This window comes from Peromyscus leucopus, chromosome 1 (genome assembly GCF_004664715.2).
Source record: "Peromyscus leucopus breed LL Stock chromosome 1, UCI_PerLeu_2.1, whole genome shotgun sequence".
NCBI classification, from domain to species: domain Eukaryota; kingdom Metazoa; phylum Chordata; class Mammalia; order Rodentia; family Cricetidae; genus Peromyscus; species Peromyscus leucopus.
Genome location: NC_051063.1, coordinates 60472683 through 60497505, shown reverse-complemented (window position 1 = coordinate 60497505; position 24823 = coordinate 60472683). Strand labels below are relative to the sequence as shown.

General features: G+C 51.0%; 1 protein-coding gene across 6 annotated transcripts in view; it reads left to right on the top strand.

Annotated features, from left to right (window-relative positions):
• The window catches only part of Shank2 (SH3 and multiple ankyrin repeat domains 2), a 471427-nt gene that overhangs the window by 34135 nt on the left and 412469 nt on the right, over window positions 1-24823 (top strand). For all 6 annotated transcript variants that reach the window (XM_037208746.1, XM_037208750.1, XM_037208747.1 and 3 more), the window contains exon 3: window positions 21959-22178. In XM_037208746.1, the coding sequence (XP_037064641.1) occupies window positions 21972-22178 (207 nt within the window). In that variant the 5' untranslated portion in view covers window positions 21959-21971. The remainder of the gene's footprint in view (window positions 1-21958; window positions 22179-24823) is intronic.

Sequence of the window (24823 nt, the reverse complement as noted above, 5' to 3'; positions counted from 1 at the left end):
TGCTCCTTTTGAGATCAGGCGCAGAGTGGGGAATGCAGTGACCCTAGGGACAAGTGTGCAGGTCAGGCCACACTAGCTCTTTTTGCTGTTTCTAGTCTGGGCAGAATGGAAGCCCCTCATCCCCCAGGTACTGAGTTCTGTGCACCACTAGGAAGCGAAAAGAACATGGAATGGGTTTCCCACAAAGACACATGGTCCCCCACTTATAATTCTTTTTGTCAGCACATAGGAGCTAAAGCAGTGCCCAGTCAGGAACTGTACATCAGTTTTGAGGTTTGATCTTTTGTGTGTGGGGGGAGGAGGGGGGGAGATAGACTAATAGAGTGCAATCTGATCTAGTAGATTCCAGTCTGATCCTCCCTTGGGTGCCGGACTGGGGAGTGAGCCTCAGTTCCCAGTCAGCATTGTGGTCGTGGTGGGAAGAACTGATAGCGCCCTATGTGCTCTACTGTTCCCTAGGATGTGAATTGGGTCCAAAGGAGTCAACTTGTTGTAGTTTGGATGTGAGACATCCCTCACAGGCTCGTGTGTTTAAACACTTGGTTCCCAGCTGGTGGTGCTGGCGCTGTTTGGGGAGTGGAACCTTTAGGAGGCGGAACCTGAATGGAGGAAGTAGGTGTCTGAGGGGGCAGGCCCTGGAAGGGTTATAGCCAGACCTTACTTCTACCCCACCTCTATCTGCATCTGGTCTGCTGAGACCTGAAGCGTCCCTGCTCTAATCCATTCACCATGCCTTGCTTCGTTCAGGTGCCTGGTCACAGTAAAGGGAAAGTGATTAATAGGGTTTTATTTGGTATTTACACTCAGTGTGTGTGTGTGTGTGTGTGTGTGTGTGTGTGTGTGTGTGTGTGTGATGTGTGCATGCCACAGTGTACATGTGGGGTTCAGAGGACAACTGGCAGAAGTTGGTTCTCTGCTTTTAACATGTGAGTCTGGGGATTTAACTCAGGTCGCTGGGCTTAGCAGCAAGCCCTTGTACACACTGGGCCCTCTCACAGGCCCTTTTATGCTATTTTTAAACTTAGGATGGCTTTTTAATGTCCCATCCCCATTGTAAACTGAAGAGCACCTGTGCCTGTGGGAAGAAGGGGAGGATGGCAGTGTCCCCTTTGCTATGACAGGGATCGGCAGGATCTTGGGACTTCCCCGGGCCTCCCTTCTCAGCAGGAGTCTGAGGCAGAGAAGCTCTGCTCTGGCTTTAGAACCTCAGTGTGTTTCAGAGCAGCCTTCCTCCATGGGAGGCCTCATGCCAACGCCTGTCCTGGGTCCTCCAGCAAGGCTTGTCCTCAGCAGAAACCATATCCAGCACTGGTGGCTTGGATTCTGATGTTGGAATCATGTCTCCAAAGCTCTGCTCTCCTTCAGCTAGCATGCTCCATTTACCGGTGTGTTCCGCTTATAGGTCTAGGTGAGTGGAGCTGTTATCTCACCTGTAGACCTGAGGCCCCTTAGAGTCTAAGGAAACATTCTGTCTTGAATATTTGAGTTTCTCTCATCTACTTCACTGTACTGAAGGAAAGGGGAAATCTTAAGTTCTCTGGAACATTCTAGAATCATTTTAAGTTTTCTTCTTTCCCCCCTTTCCATGTGCATGCATATATGCTTGTTTTGCATGTGTGTGTGGGCACACATCTGTAGGTGTGCAGGCCTCTGGGGTTGATGTGATCTTCTTTGATTGTCATTCAGTCAAACCTAGAGTTCACCAATATGGCTAGTTCTGCTGGCCAGCTTGTTCTAGGGATCCCCTATCTCTGCCCACTGAGGCTGGAATTACAGGAGGGCCACCATACCCACCCAGCATTTGCATGGGTTCTGGGGATTTGAACCCCAATGTTTACACTTGCGAGGCAAGTGCTTTTTAGTTAAAGCACTTGCGAGGCAAGTGCTTTAACTAAAAAGCACTTCCCCCAGCCCAGTTTTCAGTTTTCTTTTCTTTTTTTCTTTGATTTTCGAGACAGGGTTTCTCTTGTAGTTTTGTAGTTTTGGTGCCTGTCCTGGATCTCTCTCTGTAGACCAGGCTGGCCTCGAATTCACAGAATTCCACTTGGACCTGCCTCCCCAGTGCTGGGATTAAAGTTGTGCGCCACCACTGCCGGGCTCAGTTTTCTTAACATGGTCTTTGAGTGCAAATTCCTTTATCTACATCAGTTCTTCAGGTGCATATTTGTCTGGAATGAAAAGGCTTTCTGGTGAGCATTTAATGCCAAATGTGAGCAGGTGTAGTGCATAAAACAAAATCACCTTCTGGGCAGTTCTGAAGTTGACTTCACACCTAACCTTACACCTGAGCCTCCACAGCAGCACAGAACAACATCGCCTAAAGGAAGTGGCCCCACACAGTGTGACTGTCCATCTCAGCAGCTAGAGTCAACCCTTGGCTAGTATGGGCAGCCACTCCTCTGGAACCCAGAATTTGTCTACCCGCCAGATTCTTATTCCATTCTGCCTATCTGCCTGGTGGCCACCACAAGTGCAAGTTTGCCCCTCAAGTTACCTGAGTCTCTGCCTTCTCACACAGTCCTGGGGTTTCTGGGGACACATAAGACATTGGTAAGGTATTTGGCCTGTCTGTATCCAGGTTTCCAGTGTGGAAGGTGTGATCTTGTTCTTGGCCCAGCTGTACCGGCTGATAGCCTATGAGGGCCTGAACCATGTTCCTCATAGTATGTAAGTTGGCCTTGTTTACAGATTGAAGAGTTTACACTTTAAACAGTTTAAAGAGGCGACACAGTATGAAGAAGTCAGTAGGCTGGGTACTAATACACTGGGACATGGACCATGTAAGGATGGAGGGATGGAGGGATGTTACCATACAGGTATCATTCACCTGCTGTAGTGCTGAGTATCTGCTTCCTCTATGATGAACATGACTGTGGGAGCAGTTGTGACCCACAGGAGACCCTTGGAGATTACACATATTAACAGTCCCTAGTGGAACAGGGCAGCTCACTGGAGGTATTCATGCTGGTCAGATCTGCATTCCAGACTCCTGTCTCTAGAATGTGAGGTGATGCATGTCTGGGTTGCTGCATCCTTGAGAAATGTGGCCAGAGATACCAGGCAGGGAGCAGAGGACTAGGAGGTGGCCTGCTGCCACTGCTCTCTGAACTTGGGAGATGGAGACTCTTTCCAGGCCCTAGTTTCCTCATTGGATTGGGGTTACATCTGGGGTCTCCTCTGTGTGGGTTGGAGAATCACCAGTGCTGTGTTCAGTTCCAGCCTGGACCCTGGAATGGCTCTGTTGACTGCAGATGTGTACAGGGCATGGAGGCCTCTAGCCAGTAATCTCGTCGGTTTTACTTGGCATTGCTAGAGACCATGGTGAGTGACTTGGATCAGGATTTAGATGCACAGAGGTTGGCTGCATTGAGGACACTGGGAGGAGACACCATCTGCAGGGCAGGGACCTGGGGGAGCCTTGGGGGAGCCCTGTAATACATCCATCCAGCTTTCAGGATGAGGGACATTGGATGTAAGTGACCATAAGCTATATCTAGAGCCGTGAGTGGGTCATCAGGGGCTCCCAGCCTGTTCTGCTAAGATTCAAGATTATCCCAGGCCATCTGTCCCTAGAGAGATGGTTCAGCAGTTAAGAGCATTGATTGCTCTTGCAAAGGACCCAGGTTGGGTTCCCAGAACCCACATGACTGCTCACAGCCATCTATAACTCTTGTTCCAAGAGATTTGAGACCCTCTTCTGGCCTCTGTAGACACTGTACACACATAGTATACAGATATGCAAGCAGGCACACGCTCATACACATGAAAGAAAAAATAAACTTTAAAAATAAAAAGAGTTAAAGGTAGTAGCTGAGATAATACTGACCCCTCTGGGCTATAGTTCTAGCACATTCTAAAAGTTTATGTTCCTGGGCTGAAATTGATTCAATCTTACGTTGGTGTGTGGGCAAGTGTGGTGTGGTTTATTTATTGTGGATTGACAAGTTTTTTTCAAACATGCCATCTGTAGGTGTTTTATAGAAGTTTATTTCTATTTTAATAAGCAATTGAACTGTTTTGTTATTTTGTGCAATTTTAGTTTGTGTGTGTGTGTGTGTGTGTGTGTGTGTGTGTGTGTGTGTGTGTCCTAGACTTCAGCTCTGGACCTCTTGTCCACAGCATTGTTGGCCCTGGCAGGGGGGAACTTTCTGTTTTTTCTGCTTTGTTGATTTCCATGTGTTCCCACCCTCATGAAAAGAAAAGCTATTTTAATTGTCCAGAGCACACTACCTCCTCCACAGCTTTCTGTGGGAACCATGTCCTGTGTTCTCATTGCCCCTACCCCGTCCCTATTGGTGCCGAATGCCAGCAGGTGGAATCTCTTAAATAGAGGAAGGCACAGGCTGTGTGCCTGTGGCTTGTTCTTATAAACGCCATGGTGTTGGTGAAGCCGAGTGGCACAGTCGCCACACACCTGGAGTAAGAGGAGCCAAAGCCACTGGCCACTGTTTCCTGCATACACAACTAGGAATGACATCTGTCCCCAGGACAGTTAGTGCTTACTCTGTTATCCCCATGATGCAGTTGCCACAGTGGACTCTGGCGGTCAGCTCTGGAGAAAGTTCTGGGCCTGGTGGATTCCCCCATAGCAAGCTAGGGTTTATATGAATGTGGGCTGTCATGGAGGTGACCCCTCTGTGTGAATGTGATGTGTTTTGTTACTAATTAAATTTGTCTCTGACAATTTCATCCATGTGTATAATGTATTCTGGTGGTTTTTACCCAATCCTCTCAGGCCTCGCCTCCCTCCATTGCTGTTCTCTGCTGATCTCTTTTCTACATTCCTGCCTTTTGTTTGGTTTCTGTCCCTCTGGGTTTGGACAGGCCCCCTGTGTGCCCTTGGGACTGGATCTCTCCACTGGAGCTGGTGGACTCAGCAGCTGCTGCACAAAGCTAAGGCAATGATGTCCTGGCCCAGGGTCATCTGGCCTCCCTGTGCTCCTAACCTATACCTCCACTCTGTGGGGGCCTTACACACAGTGGTCTGGAAACTGGTTAGGGAAAAAGCTGCAATGATCCAGAACTTACCTTGTTTCCTACATTGCTGCCCTGCATTTGAAAAGCGGTGTTTTAAAATCAATTTCAGCTTATTGGTCATAGCAGGTGAGAGGCTAAACCCGTATACTGACTCCATCTTGTGGAGGAGGGGATCTCCCCGCCTACTCTTGTCCTACCCAACATTAGGCTTCTTTGTCCCATCTCTCTTCTCTCCTCTGCCCATCTCTTCTCCTCTTCCTCTGTCCAAAAAGACATGAATCATTCTGGTCCGTTTTCAGTGTGAGATGCACTGAGCTTAGCAGAGACTCACAGATAAGCAGGGGACGCTAGGCCCCGTCCTCCCCAGCTGGCAGCTGTCGCCTGCATGTCTGGGCTCTCAGTTCATCCTAGGGTTGAAAAGTCACAGGTAATCTGCTGTGTGACTGAGTCCATGGATCCAAAAGGGGGGAATCTTGAGCCCCAGGATGTACATTAGATACACCTTTGTGTCTTGAACAAACAGGGTGGGGATCTGGGGAGGGGACAACACTAGACACTAGAAAGATTGTGTCTCCCCGAAGAGCTCAGCCAGGGAGGGATTTACGGGGCAAAGAAGTTAGGAATTTAAGAACTGTTTTGGGCTAACAGCAGCACACCGGCCGTTTCTGCCTTTTCCCTAAGCTGACTGCAAGGGCAGAAAATGAATGGTTCCACTTTTACTCTCCGACTCCAGGGAATTCTTAGTGAGAAGGGGAAGCTCGCTGTTGTCTTAGCACGCGCCTCTGCCCTCTGGGACCTCGTGCCCTGCCTCAGTGGCTTTTAGGCCATGCCCTTGTATCCTTTCATTCTGCCTCTGTAGCCAAGCACCATGTTCATGTGCCCAGCTCAGCTGTTCCTTCATTGGCCCTGCGAAGTTTGCAGAGCTGGCCCAGCTGGACCAATGGGGCCCCACGTCTTGTTCTGGATCCCAGGAGGTGCCATGGGGAGTTGAGAACACAGGGGCATTCATTGTTTCTTTGGGGTTCCAGGGTTCTTCTAGTGCTGGTGCCCGTGTTTGTGGCCTTTTCCCGGTGGCAGGTTGACAAGACAGTGGCTTCCCAGCTTATCTAAGTGGCTGTGGTGATGGTGCTGTGGCTGCTTCTCACTCTGGAGAGATGGTGGGTGAGGTGGGCACATACACATCATGGAGGAGAAATGAGGTGGCAGTGTCTCATGAGCTGCCTCCTGTGGTGGGGTCCTTGAGCTTTTGTCTCCTGGGGCCACCAAACCAGATCGGTGGCCTAAAGCTGTGGACACTACTGTCCCTGTAGTTCCATAGATGAGAAGTTTGAAGAACTTAAGCAGTCAGGTGCAGGCCCGGGCTCTTCAAAGACTTTGGGGATGGTCCCTCCTGCCTCCTCCAGTCCTACCCCCCCCCATGACCCAGGGGGTAGAGAACCCTCCTTGCTGCCTCTTCCAGCTTCAGAAGTGGCAGGCGCTTCTTGACTTGTGGTCATATATCTCTGTCTTATTTGGCTTTCACATCCAGACCACAGTTGCTCATTGAGGGAAGTTGGGGCAGGAATTCCAACAGGAACCTGGAGGCAGGAGCTGAAGCAGGAACCATAGGGGAACACTGTTTCGTGACTTGCCCCTCCTGGCTTTCTCAGCCTGCTTCCTTATGCCACCCTGGACTACCTGCCCAGGGATGGCACTCCCCATGGTAGGCTGGACCCTCCCCCATCAATCACCAATCAAGAAAATGCCCCACAGACTTACCATGTGATGGAGGTTTTTCCTCAATTGAGATTCCTTCTAGATTGTGTCAAGTTGATAAGACCCAGCACACCCTCCTGTACCTTGGTTAAGTCAGGGTCTCTTGGTTGTTTCCGGCACGTATTCCAGGATAGCTGGCCCACCAGCTTCCAAGGATTCTCTATCTCACAAAAGGAGCACTGGGACTACAGGTGTGTGTTGCCAGGCCTGGCTTTAGGTGGGTTCTGGGGGTTTGAACTCAGTTCCTCATGCTTGCGTGGCAAACACTTTACTGACAGCCATTTTGAAGTGAGTGTGGCTGAGTCTGTGGGTATGAGACCCAGGATGTGGAGGTGACTGAAGTTGGCTTGGGCCTTCCGTGAGACTTTCTGCTGCTTGTATCTCCCTCTCAGCTATTGACTACAGATGCATTTCCAGGGCCGTCACGGCAGTGTCCACAGGCTGCCTAGACAGACCTTCACCTTATGTTTAAGGACACAGGGAGAGGATGACATGGGACTCCAAGGGTCATGCCCTTCAGGAAGGTGTTGGCTCCCCTAGAAGTCTTTCTGTCACCTGGTCCTCAGCAGGGACCTCCTCTAAGGGAAGAGCAGATCTCAGGAAAATTCCTTGCAGGTACATATTCGGCTACACACAGAGATGGAGGAGGCTGGAGAGCTGTCATCCACCTGCCTCCAGCAGAGGACAGAAGGCCAGTGGCTCCCGTGATGGTTAATGCTGACTATCAGCTCGACAGGGTCTAGACTCACCAAGGAGACGGAGCTCTGGGTGAGACTGTGAGGCATGATCTAAACTAGGTAAACTGAGGAGTGAAGACCCGTCCTGAATGGAGGTGGCACCACCCCATGGGCTACTCTATGAAAAGGAGAAATTGATCTGAGCGCCGGCATTCATCTCTCTCTGCTGCCTGACTGGGGATGCCACGTGACCAGCCACCTCATGCTCTCGTTGCCATGCCATGCCTTCCCCGACACGATGGATGTATCCCCTTGAACTATGAGCCAGAACAAGCCCTTTGCTCCCTAACGTTGCTTTGGTCAAGGTGTTCAACCGCACAGCGAGAAAGTAACACAGCTCCTGCCCGTGGGCTCACAGATGCTCCGTGGACACGGGTTAGGCTTATTCCCAGCAGTGGTTGGACTGGTTTATGAAGGAGATGCCATGTCTCTACTCATGAGAAAGCGGTCAAAGTGGAAGAGATGTCCCCAGCCCTTGGTTAGCCAAGCTTCTCTCTTCTGCAGGGCTTTGGAAGGTGGGTGAAACCCACATTCCAAGGCAGGACGGCCAGGTCTCAGGTGGGGCTGAGAACCCTCCAGCAGGCCAAGCGTAGGGGCATTTGAGAGAAGAGGTCTTTGGTCAGGAGTCTGCCTGTCGTCTGAGCAGACTTCATAGGGAGAAGTCAGGGCAGGTTCAGGCTCAGCTTTGACTTCCCTCTCCAGGCTGTGGACACTGAAGATGTTCAGTGTGGAGGCTTCTGGGCTGGGTCAAGCCCTAGGGCCTGATACCAAGGACCCAGCACATGGCTGGCTGCAGCTCGAGTGTCTTAAACTTTCCAGACATAGTCTCTGAAGAAAACTAAAACATTGGCGTTCAGATTGCAGAGGATCCTGGTTCCCACTGCTGTTGAATAACAGGAATCAGCCAAACCCAGCCTTACATAAATACTGTCATCAAGCTTTGATGATGGCAGGTTGGGCAGCCACAGCCCCACCTAAGGCACAACAGGGCTGTCCCCAGGTAGGCCTGTGTTTGGCAGTCAGAGCTTTTGGGACTGCAGGCTTTCTTCAGTCTTGGCCAGAGCTGGTGTCCCTCAGAGGGTCATCCCACTCTATGCCAGGGCTGACTCTGGCTTCTGGAGGCATTAAGAACTGCACAGAGCTGTGTGAGTCCAAATACTTGTTTAATATTTTAGGTGTTTTGCCAACACACATATTTCAGTCTTAAAATGCCAATGACATTTCTCTTTTCTGTCCTTTGAGGCTGATGTGTGCATTTCTGTGTGTGTGTGTGTGTGTGTGTGTGTGTGTGTGTGTGTGTGTGTGTGCGCATTTGTGTATGAGTGTGGGGTCTAGAGGTCTATGCTGGGTGTTTTCCTCTGTCTCTCTCAACCATAATTTTTGAGACACTATCTCCTACTGAAGCCAGGGCTCATTATTTGTCTAGATCAGTGGTTCTCAACCTGTGGGTTACGACCCCTCTGGGAGTTAAACGACCCTTTTACAGGGGTTACCTATTCCATTGGAAAGCAGATACCTACATTACAATCTGTAACAGCAGCAAATTACAGTTATGAAGTAGAAATGAAAATAATTTTACGGTTGGGGGTCACTACAACATGAGGAACTGTGTTAAAGGGTCCTAGCATTAGGAAGATTGAGAACCACTGGTCTAGATCAACTGACCAGCCAACACCAGGGATCCTCTCATCTCTGCCCCTGCCACCCAGTGCTGGGATCATGGCACCATGCTCAGTTTTTTATGTGGGTGCTGGGGATCTGAACTGAGATTCTTATGTTTATGTGGCAAGCACATTAGTGACTGAGCTGTCTCCCCAGCTCATAGCTCTCTGTAAGTCTGTTGCATGGTGTACCTGGGACCAGAACTTGGGAACCTCACTCAGCTCTGAGCACTGTGGTTTAGAAGGCGCATCAGCCACAGGATCCAGAGGCAGTGACTATTGTGTGGAGATGATTGTAGCAGAGGTCCCATAGGTGGCCCTTCTGCTTGGGGTCTCCGCTAATGAGTCACACTGTACTGGTCTAGCACCTGGGCCTAGAGCAGAGCCCAATGAGGCTGCCTTTTCCTCTGTTGTAGCCAAGGTCCCCGGGCAATGTCGGTGTACTTTAACCAGGCCAGATGCTGCAGAAATGCGGCTGGGGTGCTACTGTCCCAATGATGGTTGGTCCATGTGCTCAAACACAAGTCTGTGGGTACATTTCATACCCAAAGCATGAGTGGTGCCTTTAGTGACTCCTGGTGTTGTCACCAGGGCTGGGTGGGTGTCCCTCTGTCACTCATTACTTTTTGTATGTTAATCTCTCACCTGGCTGACATGGTGACTTTTTTTATTTTTGCTAGTTCAGTTTATCTTTAGATCCTCTCGGGCTTTCAATGCAGAGCAGGTAATTATCTGGAAATAATGATTACTTCCATTAGCTTCAATCCTTGAGCAGGGGGTTCACTTTTCTGCCTGCTGTGTGCTGGTGATGCTGTGTCTCAGAGGTTCTGTTCAAGTTAGGGGACTTACTGCTCCCCAGTGCTACAAGGGATTGATTATGATGGAGGTGTCCCTTGTTCCTTGGTGTCCATGGAAGACTGCCTGTGGCCTGGACTTCTTATGCCTGCTGGACACAGGGGCTTGCTAGAGACAGGACTGAGAGCTGCAGGCTGAGCAGCATTGCAGGAGGAGAACTCACAGCCTGTGGCTCTTTACGTCATTTCCTCCATCTCTTCCAGGAAGCCTTTATCTTGTAGCTCCTTCCCAACCATGAGGGCCAGCTCTGCAGCAATGTTCCGTGATGGTCCAGGTGTGTGATGCAGAAGGCAAGAGCAGAGTGCACTGTGGCTCTGGAACTCTTGAATTCTGCTGTCAAGAAGCTAGTGTGCAAACCTGAGCAAAAGCTGGGTATTACAGGGTCTGCTTGCAATAAGGACCAGGGCAAAAGCTGGGTGTCACAGGGTCTGCTTGCAGTAAGGGCCAGGGCAAAAGCTGGGTATCATAGGGTCTGCTTGCAGTAAGGACCAGGGCAAAAGCTGGGTATCATAGGGTCTGCTTGCAGTAAGGGCCAGGGCAAAAGCTGACTGGGACCTGAGGAGAAGCACAGTTTGTACTCTCCATTATTGGGGGTGGGGGAGGAGAGGGGGAGCAGCTGTCTGAGGCTGCCCCGACGCTGGCCAAGGAAGGATGAGAGCAACCACATGGGTCCCCCCATTACTGATATCAACCAGGAACGGCACTTGCTTCCAGGACAATGACAGCACCCTTTTCCCTGACTTCTTTCCAAGTGACCTAGAATCTTTCTGAGAAGCCAACTCTCCAGACCTTTAGTAGAACAAACCAGGCCAGCATGGTGGATCCCTTAGGCAGTGTTGGTTAGTGGAAATAGTTTAATCTGGCAGCATGTGTTTTCTGACTTAGACCATAGTCTGACATGATGAAGATGTTTCAGGGCTGGAGACATGGCTCGGGGGCTAGAGTGCCTGCTATGAAAGCTGAGGACCTGACTTTGTATTCCCAGGACTGTAGCTGAAGTCTTCCTGTGTCCCGGCTGGCCGGCGATTGGGACAAATCTCTCCAACTTGTGTCCCCCCAAGTAAACACACAGAAGCTTATATTAATTAAAACTTTTTGGCCATTAGCTCAGGCTTTCCACTGACTAGCTCTCACACTTAAACTCAGCCCATTTCTGTTCATCTGTATGTTGCCACATTTTCTGTGGCTTTACCTGTGTGCCATTACATGCTGCTCCCAGGACAGCTGGCATCTCCTGACTCAGCCTTACTTTTCTCAGAATTCTCCTTGTCTGCTTATCCCGCCTATACTTCCTGCCTGGCTACTGGCCAATCAGCATTTTATTAAACCAGTGTACAAAAGCATTATTCCACAGCACAGGACTCATGTAAAAAGCTAGGCATGGGGGCACACATATGTAGTCCCAGCCCTGGAAGGGAAGACACAGAAGGATCCCTGGAGCTTGCTGGCCATACAGTCTAGCCTAATCAGTGAGCAGAGAGACCCTGCCTCAAAAAATAAAGTGGAGAGCTACTGAGGAAGATATCCAACATTGACCTCTGGCCTCCACACCAACACCCACACATGGACACACATCCAACAACTCATGTACACATTCATGAACATGTACGCACACACACAGTTGTTGAGTGGCTATCATGTCTCCACCGTCTCTTCCTCCTGGATAAAAAGCCATTTCAGATTCCCTACCACCACTGTCGTGTGAGCACAGCACCTGCCTTCAAAGATGCTGACCGCAGTCAGGCAGCTTCCCTTCCCGCTGAGCAGGTTGTCTGTGGGTTCCAGGGTGAAGCCAGCCCAGTGCAGGCAACCTTGGAAGAGGCTGTCTTAGGCTGTCTGAGAAGCTTCCTTGCAAAACATTGAGGTGACTTGGTCACAGAGGGACCCAGACATGCATACTCATTGCAGGTGTGTTTCCCAAACCTACTTGACCTGAGACGGACTAGAGAGCATGTGTGTATGAATTGAGATCCTAGCACCAGGTAGTCTGAAATCAGCAGCTCAGTCACTGGGGGAGAGGGGCAGGCTGAAGGGAAGGGCATGTTCAAGGCACCCTCTCACTGAGCATTTCACCAGTGTTTTGGCTGTGATGGTGTGGGGTCCCATTCCAGAGTACCTTGGACAGGTAGGAATCCACAGTCGCACATCCTGGAGGATGAAGGTGAGAGATGGAGGTGTTCCGGGTCTGGCTGCTCCTCTTGAGCCTCTCTGCTTTTCTTGCTAATGGAGTTTTATAGCTGCCCCTCACACAGCCATCCCTCCACTTGGTATGTGAATGTGTCCAAACTTCAGCATCTGTTAAAGACCTCAGTGACAGTTTATCTCGACTGTCAACTTGATGGGATTTAGAATCACCATAGAAACACAGCTCTGGGCATGTCTGTGAGGGTTGTTTCTAGATTAGGTTCAATGAGGTGGTCAGATCCTGAGTGTGGGTGGCAGCATCCGCTGGTTTGAGATTCTATAATGTATCAAAGGAAAAAGCAACCATTCATCTCTCTTCTTCAAGTGTGGATACAATGTAACCAGCTGCCTGGCCCGCCTGCTGCGGTACCTTCCCCACATGATGGACTGTGCCTTCCAACCATGAGGCCAAGGGAACACTTCCTTCTTTCAGTGGCTTCTGTCAGGTTTTGCCGCAGCAACAAGAAAAGGAGTTCACCATCACCGAACCACCGAACTGATGGTACCATGCTTGATTTACTTAGGTTTTGCAGTGCTCAGGGAAGAACCCAGGCAGGCACTCTGCCACTGAGCTCTGTTCAAAGCTCCTTCACCACCCTTTGAAAGCGGGCTATCCAAGTCATGTGACCAGAGTAGGCTTCCCACATAGGAATGTGGGGAAGCACACAGTTCAGCCTACTCAATCCACAGACCTCTGGACCGCAGCTTGTGGACCTCCTAAGTTTTTAGAGTTGGTCTCCCAAACTTTCAGCTGTTGCCTGGAGGTTTCTGTCTGTGTCTTCCAGGAAGATCCGCCTTCATGTCATCACGAGTGAGCAAGTAGGAGAGTGTACTCACCTGTGCAGTGGAGGATTTAGGCAGCAGGGCAAACACCTCTCTAGAATCTTGCACAGCGGGAAACACATCCTGTGTTGGTTATATTTACCTTTGCTGTGACCAAATGCCTGACAAGAAGCATTTTAATGAAGGAAGGGTTTGCTTAGGTTTGCACCATAGCTAAGGCAGGCATGTGCATGTCAGCAGAAGCGGGAGGCAGCTGGTCACATGCTTCTTCAGTCTAGAACCTAAGCGCACAGGATGGTGCTGCCCACAGTTTGGGTGTGTCTTCTGATCTCAAAACACCTAATCTAGGAAGTCCCTTGAAGACTTGCCCAGAAGTTGGTCTCCATGGTGATTCTAAGTCCCACTCGAGCTGACACTCAAGATGCAGCAACATATAGCCATAATATGGGTTTTATTCAGCTGCACCCATGGTGCTCTGGTTGGATAGGTAGAGCAGGCTGCTTCTCTGGAGAATTAGAGGGGCAGTGGGTAAAGCTTTTCAGCAAGGTCCCCTGATTCCACCTGGCCCCTGTGTGACAGATCCCTGACTTTTCTAATGAGTTCAGTCCCCAGGGGGCTCATGTTCTTCTTGGCAAATTTGACTTCTGTTCTCCAGGTTTCCCAGGAAGTCTGCCCTCTATCCTGTACTGTGACCTTGGCCTGGGTTTAAATATCTAAACAAAGCCCTGGGGGCAGCTTGGGAAGGGAAGGTCTCCTGGCTTTAAATAAATGAATTCAAATTTCATTCAATTTTTGAATGCGCAAAAGAAGCCACACAATAAAATCGCTCACCCCGTGGCTTTGAGATTCCCTCTGGAAGGAGACCTCTCCTCTGTGCATTTTAAACTGGAAGTCGGTCTGTGAACCCCTAAGACTTATGAATTGATCCCCAAAGGCTTTGCAGCCTTTGCCTGGACAGTTTTGTCTGTATCTTCCTTTGCAGGTTGGCTTTGATGCCCCCTGTACGTGAATGAGTAGAAAAGTGTATGCACCTGCCAGTCAGGGCCTTCAGGGGACAAAGAAGGCAGGTTTAGATGTTCCTGGAACACTAGTAGCAAAATGCATCATCTTTGTGGAAACTGCTTCTCCGCGGTGGTTTTTCTTTTCTCCTTATTAATAGCTGCCCAGCAGGGCTGATGCAAGAGGCCCACACTGAGCGTTGACCCTACTGGCCTGGGAGCTCTGCGTTTACTCTGGAGAGAATGGCTGTACTCAAAGCAACTGCTCAGCGTGGCACAAAGCCACCTTTCCTCTGCCTCGCCTTGCCTGCTTTCTGTCTCTGAGCAACCTCTTTTGTAGTCTGGTCCTGAGGGCATCCAGGGACCAAAGACAGCCCCTGGTCCCCAGAATGAAGCCAGACAAAATGCAAGGCACCCTCTTCTGTTTGAGAGAGGGATACGTGATGAGTGTGTGTTTAGTGTAACCGTGCCCCGTGGAGCTAGCAGGGTGCTCTCAGAACCACTTCTGTTTCCTGCAAACCTGAAAGTGAATGTGCTCAGCTGCCCTGTGCCCTGCCTCGGAGTTAACCATTAACGTTTGCCCAGGCCCCTGTCAGGTGGCCAGGTGTCTGCTGTTCCCACGGAGCTGCTCATCACATTCCTCATTAGGGTCAAGACCCTCCAGGTCAGGTCTCTGGCTTTGCGATCTCAGGACCCTCCTGCAGAGAACCTGGTGGTGAGGTTCAGCTGGCTCTTCCTCCAGTCACCCCACTTCTGGACCCAGCCTTGGGCCTCTGAGGACATATCTGGTGGAGCCTGTCTTAGGTACCTACTTGCTTATGCGTGTTTCCTCCAAGTCAGCATGAGGGTACATTATGGGGTGTCCTCGTGGATGAAGAGGTTCCTGGTAATGGCTTGGACTGGGGAACCCCACCTCATTATTCTCCCCGCTTTGGGCTGTTAGCTCTGTCTTTGGAGTCAGGCTATGACTTTAGCCCATCATGAACATTCTCACCACCCGCCTTCATTCTGGAAAGAAGACCTGGGGTTAAGCTCATCTCATAGTTCTGGCTTAGTTCCAGCCCTGCAGCCCATGAGTGGTGCAGTTACCTGAAAAATGAGCATTTAAAATGGTACGTTTCCAACATTGCTATTTGTCTCATTTCGACCCAAATCTGACCTAAGCCATTCCCAAGAGTCTGGGACACTGGGCTCTGTCCCTGCTTGCTGGTGGTAGCTGGAGTTGACACTCCACTGGGGGCAGATTCGGGATCCATGCTCTGTCCGTCTCTACCAGCTCCACCCTACTTCCTGCCTGGCATGTGTCCACTGAATGCTCACTGTATCCCATGTGATGGATGGGCAGCGGCAAATCAGACACACTGAAGTACTCATGGACGTGTGGGTTCATTGGGAAGCTGAAATGACACAGTCACTAAGTGAGATTTAAAAAGGTCAGAGGCCAGGTTGGGCTGATGGGGGGAGGTGATCAGGGTTGGGGTGGGCGAATGGAGATGGCCACAGGTGTCTGCTTCAAGCTGTTGGATGCAGTTTCAGGCAGTTGGGAGTGGAATGTACTAGAGAGGGGCTTCCTGTGCCCCACCGGCTCAAGGGCAGGAGTTCCGGGGGAACTGGAACATCTCATCTGCTCTCCAGGCTGGGACACAGCTGGCCCGGGCTGTTCAGGCTCCAATGGGCTCTCACATCTGACAAGGAGCTGTGCTGTCTGCTGGGGCCAAGGACAAGTGCTCCCTTTCACGTGGAGTCAATGGAGCACAGGCCCTTCTCGCTCCTCAGCATCAGCTTCTGCCTCTGACCTGTTCCTGGATGCCTGGGAACCCAGCTGCAGCCATTGCTCAACAGCCACATCTATCTAAGCCAGGCCCTTCTTCTTTCTCTGTCCCTGCTGAGATTGAAAGCGGGGCAGCCTCAGGAGCCGGAACCACTGGGCCAAACCAACGCCTGTCAGTACAGAAGGCTCCATGACCTCCCCAGACGTGTTATTTTTTTCTTCTTTCACTCGAACACGGGTTGTTTTAGAGATAGCTTGCTTACTTGCTCATCCTCAGAGAGGCCCCGGGTGTCTAGCCCAGCAGGTTGTGCAGCTATGGTGGGGACCCTGGGTGGCAGTGGCTGAGTAGGCTGGCTGCATGGTGAACGACTCAGCTGTGTAGCCCATGCAGGCTGGCAGAGGACCAGCAGGGCTGTTCTGACCTCAGCCCACCCTGGGGCCGTGGCACCAGGGTGTGGGCATCTTTATCTCTTTCCCGCATGCTGTCAGCAGAGACCACCCTAGGTGCTACCATTCCACCAGGGGTCATTGACAGTGATGTATGCGATGGGACCAACAATCCCATGTCCTGTTGGCCACAAGCAGCTGGGCCACCCTGTGCTGTGTATGCCCTTGTGTCAAACCTGGAGTGTTGAGAAGCCCCCACAACTCCTGGGCCCAGCCGAGCTATTGTTACTTCTGCCTCTGCCATGACTGTGGCCACCTCTACCCACTGTCACCTCTGCCGTGACTGTGGCCACCTCTACCCACTGTCACCTCTGCCGTGACTGTGGCCACCTCTACCCACTGTCACCTCAGCACAGGGGAGCCCAACATGCATGAACAGATGCCATGTTGAATGCAAGAGTAAGAGCAGACTGCACGCGTGCCAAGAGGTTATGTGTGCAAGTTCTGCCGTTCGACGACCCCTGGGTGAGCACCCGCACGATCCCACCTCTTTGTGTATCTGAGCACTGCCCCTGGATCTTCAGGGAGCCGAGCTGGGGCCCCCGTGCTGTGCACTGCTCCCTTATGCTCCAGCACAGGCTTCCATGAAGTCTGGCTAGGGTGGGCGTTCGCCCTTTCCTGCTTTCAAACAGAGCAGCAGAACCTAAGGCTGAGCTGGAGCTGGAGGGACCCGGTGGGCCACCCTTGGCCTTTTATGTTTACACAAATTAGCAAAAGATTCTTCCACTTAGGAGTTTGTCTGCCTGTATGTGTGTGCACCATGAGTGTGCCTGGTGCCCATGGAGGCCAGAAGAGGGCGCTGGATCCCCTGGAACTGGAGTTAGATGGTTATGAGCTGCCTTGTGGATCCTGGAAACTGAACCTGGGCCAGGGCTCTTCACTGCGGGAGATCTCTCTCCAACGGCTTATTGATCCTTCCACTTACTAATAAAACAGCCCCCAAGCAGCAAATCCCATACCAGGGAGCTGCCCCATGCCCCGAAGGTCTGTGTGGGATGGTGAACTCTGTCATCCTTCTGCTGTCCCAAACAGTGTGGACATGCCTCTCTCACTCTGAGGAGACGCCGGGCTGTGTCCATGTGGTCTGTGAAGCTGCAGTGAAGTTAGAGGACAAGGTCAGCTCAAGGTTAATGAGGACCCGTGATTCCCACCCATGGCTGTCAGCCTGCATGCTTGTTAGGCCACCTGAGAACGTTTAAAGTGCAGTAGCCATGGTGAGGCAGTTCAATAAGAATTTCTGGCCTGGCGCTGGTGTGTTTGAAAAGGCTGCGCAGCCAGGATGAGAGCTGAATAGCTTCCTCAGAACCGGAGGCCTGGGTGGAAATCATGACACAGAGTGCATAATTATCTCACAAGTTGAGCACCCCTTAAACCCATAAATCCAAAGCACTTTGATATCCAAACCTTCCTGAACAGAAACATTAAGACATGGATTGTAGATGAAACATAGGTGCACTTGGCAGTGGTATACAAAATCAGTACCAGGCTACGTACATATGACATACACATGAATTCATGTTCAGACCCGAGTCCCATCCACAGATGTTTCATTATGTGTGTGCAAATATTCTCAAACCCCAAACAGTCTGGCATCTCTGGGGGTGAGGGATCTTTACCTTGTGATAATGTCAGGTCTGGTTTGATCCCTGTTAACTCTCACACAGGTGGTGACTGAAAGGGGAGCTCACTCAGCGCTTAAGATCGAGCTCTTCCAGAAGACCAGAGTTCTATCCCTGCAGCTCACAACCATCTGGAGTTCTAGCTCCAGGGCCTCCAATGTCCTCTTCTGGCCTCTATGAATGTCTGCATTCATGTGGCATCTGTACTCAAGTGCCTGTACTCACAGGCACACATAATAAAAATGTCTAAAAAGGGATGGTGAATGAATAAATAAGTGAATGCTAAAAGTTACTTTGAAGCCGGTTCCTAACTGAGATGCCAGGCTAGCTGGGTCCTTTGATCAAGGACCTTAGGTGCCTATCTGGATCCTTGTGTGGCTGAGAGGATTTTGGCAGGAATCATAAACATTGTTCAGCTAGTGAATACCGGAAGACTCCTTTGCCCTGAGACAGATAGATTGATTAATTTTGAGACACACTCTCACTGTGTAGACCAGATTGCCTGCAACTCAGAGATCCTTCTGTCTCTGCTTCTCAAGTGCAGGGATTAAAAGCATGCACCACTATGACCTGCTCTGCCCTGAGATTTTAATTGAGTATTGCACAGCGTGAACTCTGGAGTTTTTGCTTACAAACCTTCCTGGCTAGTTGAGGGGGCTCACTGCTGAGGCTGTTCCTACAGGTGGGCTGGGCAAGATGAGGTCCCAGAGGGAACACTGCCAGGTCCAGTGGGGAAACATCGGCTTCTGTTCAGTGGGAAGATCCTATTGAAGAACCTCATGGGGAGGGGTGCAGTCAAGTGACCTGGGGTCTCAGGAAAAACTGCCACTAGTTTCTATCCTTTGGTGTCACATATCCCTGATGACAGGAAAAATGCCAGATAGCTGGGTTTTTGTATAACTTCTCTGGATTGGGAGGCATTTCTTTTCTTTTTCATTAAATGTGTGTGTGTGTGTGTGTGTGTGTGTGTGTGTGTGTGTGTGTGTGTGTGTGTGTGTGTGAGAGAGAGAGAGAGAGAGAGAGAGAGAGAGAGAGAGAGAGAGAGAGAGAGACCAGGTCTATGTATGTGTGTATAGGTGTGGTAGTTGACTTTGATTATCAACTTGATACTATCTAAAGTCACCTGTGAAGAGAGTCTTAAACTCTGGCCCAGGCTCAAGGTTAACAGAGTCAGCAAGTTGGTGCAGGTACCCCAGGATGCCTGATGGTGAGGGCTAGTGGCCTTGCTGTGTGCAGAGGTGATGAAGGGTGGGGCTAGGTGCACCTTGTGGATTCTGCCTCAGCTATAGGACAGCTGCAGCCCAGTGCTGGGGGCTGGACCTGGGGTAGCTGTAGCCTGAGGCCTTGAGGAAGGCTGACATTGTGGTGTGTCCATATGGAGACAACCATGTTTGGATATTTTCTGAAACTCACTGTCAGCTGAGGGACTAGGGAGTGAGAAAGGAGCCTGGGTACCCCTTAACCCTTCAGGTATAGTCTCAGCACACAGTGTATTTGAATCAGACTGTTCTCCTGAGCCCTGCAGAGAATGCAGAGTGGTGGTCATGTTAGATAAGAGGGTTCCCCTGGAGTACCCCGACTCAGGAACACTGTCTGGGTGCTTGTGCTGATATCTATCCCGTCCCAGTGAGTGACACTGCTGTGTGCCAATATGTTATGAGGCCAGAAGGATACCTGGCTTTGCACATGGTGACCCTGGCACACATGGTGGGCAGAAGGTGTACCTGCTGGAGCCTGATGCTGCCTCCCCCCTGTGCAGAACGGAAGTACATCACTGAAGTGTGGAGAACGTGCTTACATTCATAGACAGACATGAAGTAGCACTGTGGACAGTTGGTTTGGATTCCCATGCACTGGCATCCCCGCAGCCACCAGTATGAGTAACTGACAGTGGATTTACCTTGCATTATGAAGAACCTTGTTAGGTATCTGATGCTCACCCCTCCCTCCTTTCTCCCCTCACTTTCCTGCCTTCTTCCATTAAACACTCATGTATCTGCATCCTCACTTACCTCAGCCATTCATGTATCCATCCATGTATACAACAATCCACCTACCCATGCACCTATCTACCTATCCTTTATCATCCCTCCTCCATCCTTCCATCCTCACATCATCCATCCATCCACCCATCCTCACATCTGTCCATCTAGCTGTCCATCCATCCATTAACTCAATCATCTCGTTCATATTTATCTCTCATCTATGCACACATTGACTCGGGCAGCTATTCATGTCTCATCCATCCATCTCCCGACCCACCTACCTACCCACATCTCCCCCCATCTGTCATTCATTGATCACCCTCCCTCCTTCCTTCTCCCTCTCCTTCTGTAGGGAGGGAAACCCCTTTACTACTATTCTCGGTTCTCTGCTTTGTGGCTCTGTGAATTCAGTGACAAAAGACAGATCCCCAGAAGAAAACGCTGTTCACTCAGCAGCCCACACCTACTCATCCTGGGCCGAGCCTCTGTGAAGAGTGACTCAAAGGCTTGTTTGGAGCTCTGGCTTGGGGTAGCATCTGTGCAAAGAAACAATGAAGAGGAGAGAAGGGACTTGATCTCGGGTGACAGTCTGGGGTGGCCAGCACGGGGAGGGGAGTGCTGGATAGAGGCCACTCGGAGCAGCCTGTAATGTGGGTTCCCCTGGACGGTCTGTCCTCTGGATGATGAGTATCAAAGTTGTTTCTAGAAATGGACCTTCGGGGAAAGAAAACTACAACACGCAGCATGGACACTTGTGCTTCCGGCTTTACCGGAGGTGGACACCTGTGCTCTGAGGCTGGGCTCTTCCAGCAAGCACATAGCCCTGGGGATGGGCATTCCTAACCCTACTCTCCTGAGAGGTGCCTTCTGAGGTTCCAGACGTCCTTACCGTTGATGCCTCCCTGCCACGGTGCCTTGTGAATCTGTCCATCTGTCTGTAGGACTATCCCATGTCTTTCCACCAGCAGGAACAAGGGGCTGTGTGATTCTTTCGGCAAGTTTCGTCCCCTTTGCTTGGGGTCATGTTTGGGGTCATCCATGCAGAGATCAGGTTTCCTTTGTTCACAGCTTTAGAGCCCATGGACAGAGGGAACCACAGCTTGACCAGGCAGTGCCTGAGGGATGAGGGTGACCATGCATCCCCACTAGCCCAGGGCATCCCAGTCTACATGGCCTTCATCTTCTGGACAGAATTTCCATACAGGTGGAATTGCTGTGTGGTGTGGTACCTTCCCTGCCTGCTCCTCAGAACCCCCCAGTTTATCCTAGAGATGGGCAGTGTCACCTCTGCAGTCACCAGATACAGGGATGACTTTTCCTGGGTTCTGTTGCTACCTTGCTTTTATTTCCCTATCTTGTAGCCCAGGCTGACCTCAAACTCATTATGCTGAGGTTGACTCTGAACTCATGACCCTCTGGGCTCCACCTCCTAAATGCTAGCATTAGAGGTATGTGCTACCACACCTGGCCCGTGTTGGTCTTTCTGGTGCTTGCTTAAGGCCCTGCTCTGAGTTAACTGTCTACATACAGCCTGGCCGGGGCTTTTGCACTGGAGCTGTCTCTGCATTGGCTCTAAGGAAGGCGCTCCCCCAGCTCCTGCCTCTGGGGACCCCCGATTCTCCTGGCTTCAGCCTGCTCAAGACTTGGGTCTCTGTTCTGCTCTTGGACCTGGCGATGATCTTTCTGAGGCTATCCTCATCTTTTTGTGCTATTTTTATTCTATGCCGCTAGCCACTCTGTGTTTGAAGTAGGGGGTTATTACAGCGTAGCTTGCCGCCTCCTGACCCGGTGCGTGCGTTCCTTCCCCTCCTGCTGCCACTCTGGCCTCAAAGAAAAACCAGAGGTAGCTGTTCCTCCGATGTGGGCAGCTTCAAACTGCCACTGCGGCCACCCGGTAAATCCCCATAGTCGTAGCCACTGCTGCAGCCAGCGGGGACTCCTTCAGAGAAACTTCAGCACAGTGTGAGGGACCTCCCTGGTTCTGGTCCTGACTGATGCCTCTGCCCAGGCCCAAGGGAGGAGGAGGGATGTGCCCAGTTCTTTCCACCTTTAGGGATCTGACATACAAGCATGTGGGTGCCATGGACTGGCGGTCACATTGGCAGACTCACGAACTAGTCTCCATGGACTCCTGGGTTCTCTCTGATATTCATATTTATTTATTCTCCCTTCTCTTTCCTTCACAGAGATCCAGGCACCATGCCACGCAGCCCCACATCCAGTGAGGACGAGATGGCCCAGAGCTTCTCCGACTATTCCATGGGCTCAGAATCAGACAGCTCCAAAGAAGAGACCATCTATGACACAATCCGGGCCACCACAGAGAAGCCAGGTGGCGTGAAGATGGAGGAGATCCAGGGCAACACCCTTGTGATTCGAGTCCTCATCCAGGATCTGCAGCAGACGGTGAGTGCAGCAGCGTGCACTTCCACACTGTTTGGATCTCTGTCTAGCCAGCATCGACTGTGGCTTCAACGGTGACTGTGGGGTGCTCTGGCCCACCCTGGGCCTGCAGGCTGGTGTTCCAGACCTGTGCTCCTGTGTAGTCTAAGATGTTTCTCACCCCCAGTCCCCCTCCTTCCCTCCTACTGCAGCCTACAATATTCATTGGGCACTCTCCATTCATTCTCCATTGCTATAATGAAATTTATAAAGAAAAGAGGTTTATTTGGGCTCATCGGTTCTAGAGGGCCAAGGTCAAAGGCTATCCTTGGTGGTGGCTTCCTACTTAGCAGAGTCCCAAGGTGAGCCAGGATGTCAGAAGCAAAAAGTGGGGGGTTGTGTGCATGCTTCTGTCTGATGTTTCTCCCTATTCTCCGGTAACTACCAGGATTTGACAGTTGGATCCCCCCGACTTGACTTCACCTAATTCTAATCACTCCCCCAAAGTCCTACCTCCAAACATCATCATGGGATTTAGTTCCCATACTTTTCATACTTTGAGATAGAGATTAGATTTGAAGCCTAGAATTCTAAGGGGATACTCAAGCCATGTCCAGGCCATAGTAAGCACCTTCTGCTAAGTCAAGCCTCCAGGCCCCAGGCCTCAGAGCAAATGGCCCACAGGAGCCATCCCTAGTCTTATAGATGAAGTTCAGTGGTGAGCACATCAGCCAGCAGTGTTTAGGATGCCTCAGCAGAGAGGTAGCCAGCTGCCTCTTTTCTGCTGCTCACAGCTCATGTAGACAGCCTGTACCCTCCCATTCCTGGAGGTAGGGAGCCTGGTCTGAGTGTACCTCACTTCCCTACACTGCTCTGGTCACTACCTGCTTGTCCCTCAGTCCTGGGCTCAGCATCCTTTTCTGGGGTGTCCCCAAAGTCCTTGGGCCACAGCTTGCCCATGCTGGTCACCCTGCTCTGTCCTTTGGGATGGGCTTGCTCCCTCAGGATGTTGACTTCTGCTGCTTGGGTTGGGGAGCAGAGGCAAGCTAGATGTGATAGATGGCCATGGATGCCGTGTTTAGATGGGACTTCCCGGGAGGTTCCTGAGCCTGGTGTTTTGACATTTTTCTCTGCCTTTCTTCTTCCTTGTTCTTCAACTCCTTGGGGCTTTTCTGATGAAGCTGGAAGCTCACAGCAGAGATAAGCTTCAGTCCTCATGAGGGGCGGGAGGGATGTGAATTGCTGGTGCTTTGCTGGTCTGGGCTATTGGGCTCTGGCTCTGCCTGGGGCCTGACACAGGGTCATGCAAGGGCCTTTTGAGAATCTGCTCCGTGTCTGGGTGTCTGTGACAAGAGGGAATGCCATTTAATTACAAACCGGGAGAAGTGGTGAGGAGGTGCTCTGGGATGACAGGGTGAAGGAAGTGAAGTGGGGTAGTGGAGTGACGGGGAGGGGGCAGGTGGCTGTGGCAATGGAGCGATGGGATGGTGGAGGCGGGGGATTGAGTGGTAGGGTAATGAGGTGAGTCAGATGGGAGATGAGTTGTTGGAGGATGGGATAGAGAGGTAATGGGGGTGGGGGTGGGGCAGTAGAGTGGGAAGTGAGGGAGATGGGGGGTAGGGTAGTGGGTGGCAGGGTAAAGCAGGTGAGGTGGGGTGGCATCTCTCTAAGCTGCCATTACCCAGCTCTTGAAGACAGGCTGTGGGGAGGGCTGCGTGGGTGCAGATCACACACACACACTATTCATTAATGAACATCTCTGACATTTTTCATTTGAATTTAAATGGAGGAAAAGCCAGTGAGGAAACAATGAGCATTCATCTTTTTTTGTTGTTGCTCCAAGAAAGATGGTGTCCAAGGACATCTAGAGGGAAGCATTATTAAACCCACGAAGAGGGATAGATTTTCCTATTTCCTGTTAGATTCCCCCTCTGGCTGTGCTTTTCCTGGGCCACTTCTGCATGAATGAAGCTGATTGCTAAACTGAACTTACCCTCCAACTCCCAGACTCTTGGAACAGCGCCCCCTTCCTCCTCTCTATGGGGAGAGGAGATGGGAGGCTCTCATCCATGCAGACACTTGGGGATTCAGGTTCCTTCACTTGGTAGCCAGGCCTTTCCCAGGGTCTGGGGTCCTCCACACCCTCCTCTGTCTTGAAGGTGAGGGATGGAGAGGGTGAACTGGCAAGTGTTTCACTTCCCTGTGTTCCCCAGCTTCCTTAGAGAGTCACTTAATTGCAGACTGGGCCTTGGAGGGTTTGGTGAGCAGTAACTGGCTATTCATACTTCCTTCCCTCCACCCCCACCCCATGCCCCAGCTGTTTTTCCCTCTTCTTCTGGTAAGGGCTCTGCTTACAGACATTGCATATCTTACTTAACACTCAGCACTGCCTGCACCCAAGTACCCCAGAGTCACTCTGACTCTCTTCCCATCTCAATGCTAGGAAAGGTCAGAGGACTTTGCAGCGGCCCTCTCTTTGGCGGGTTCCTGTTTTATGTACTGGTGCATTGGGCAGAGTTCATTGCTGAAGGCAGAGCCTCCTTGTGAATGGGAATATCCTCCTGGGCCTCCATGTGTGGTCTGTCTGCTCTGTGAAGACCCCGTAGTTCATGCTGAGGTTGAGGCATGAATGCTGAGCTCAGGGCCAGTGGCACTGGAACCCAAACCCA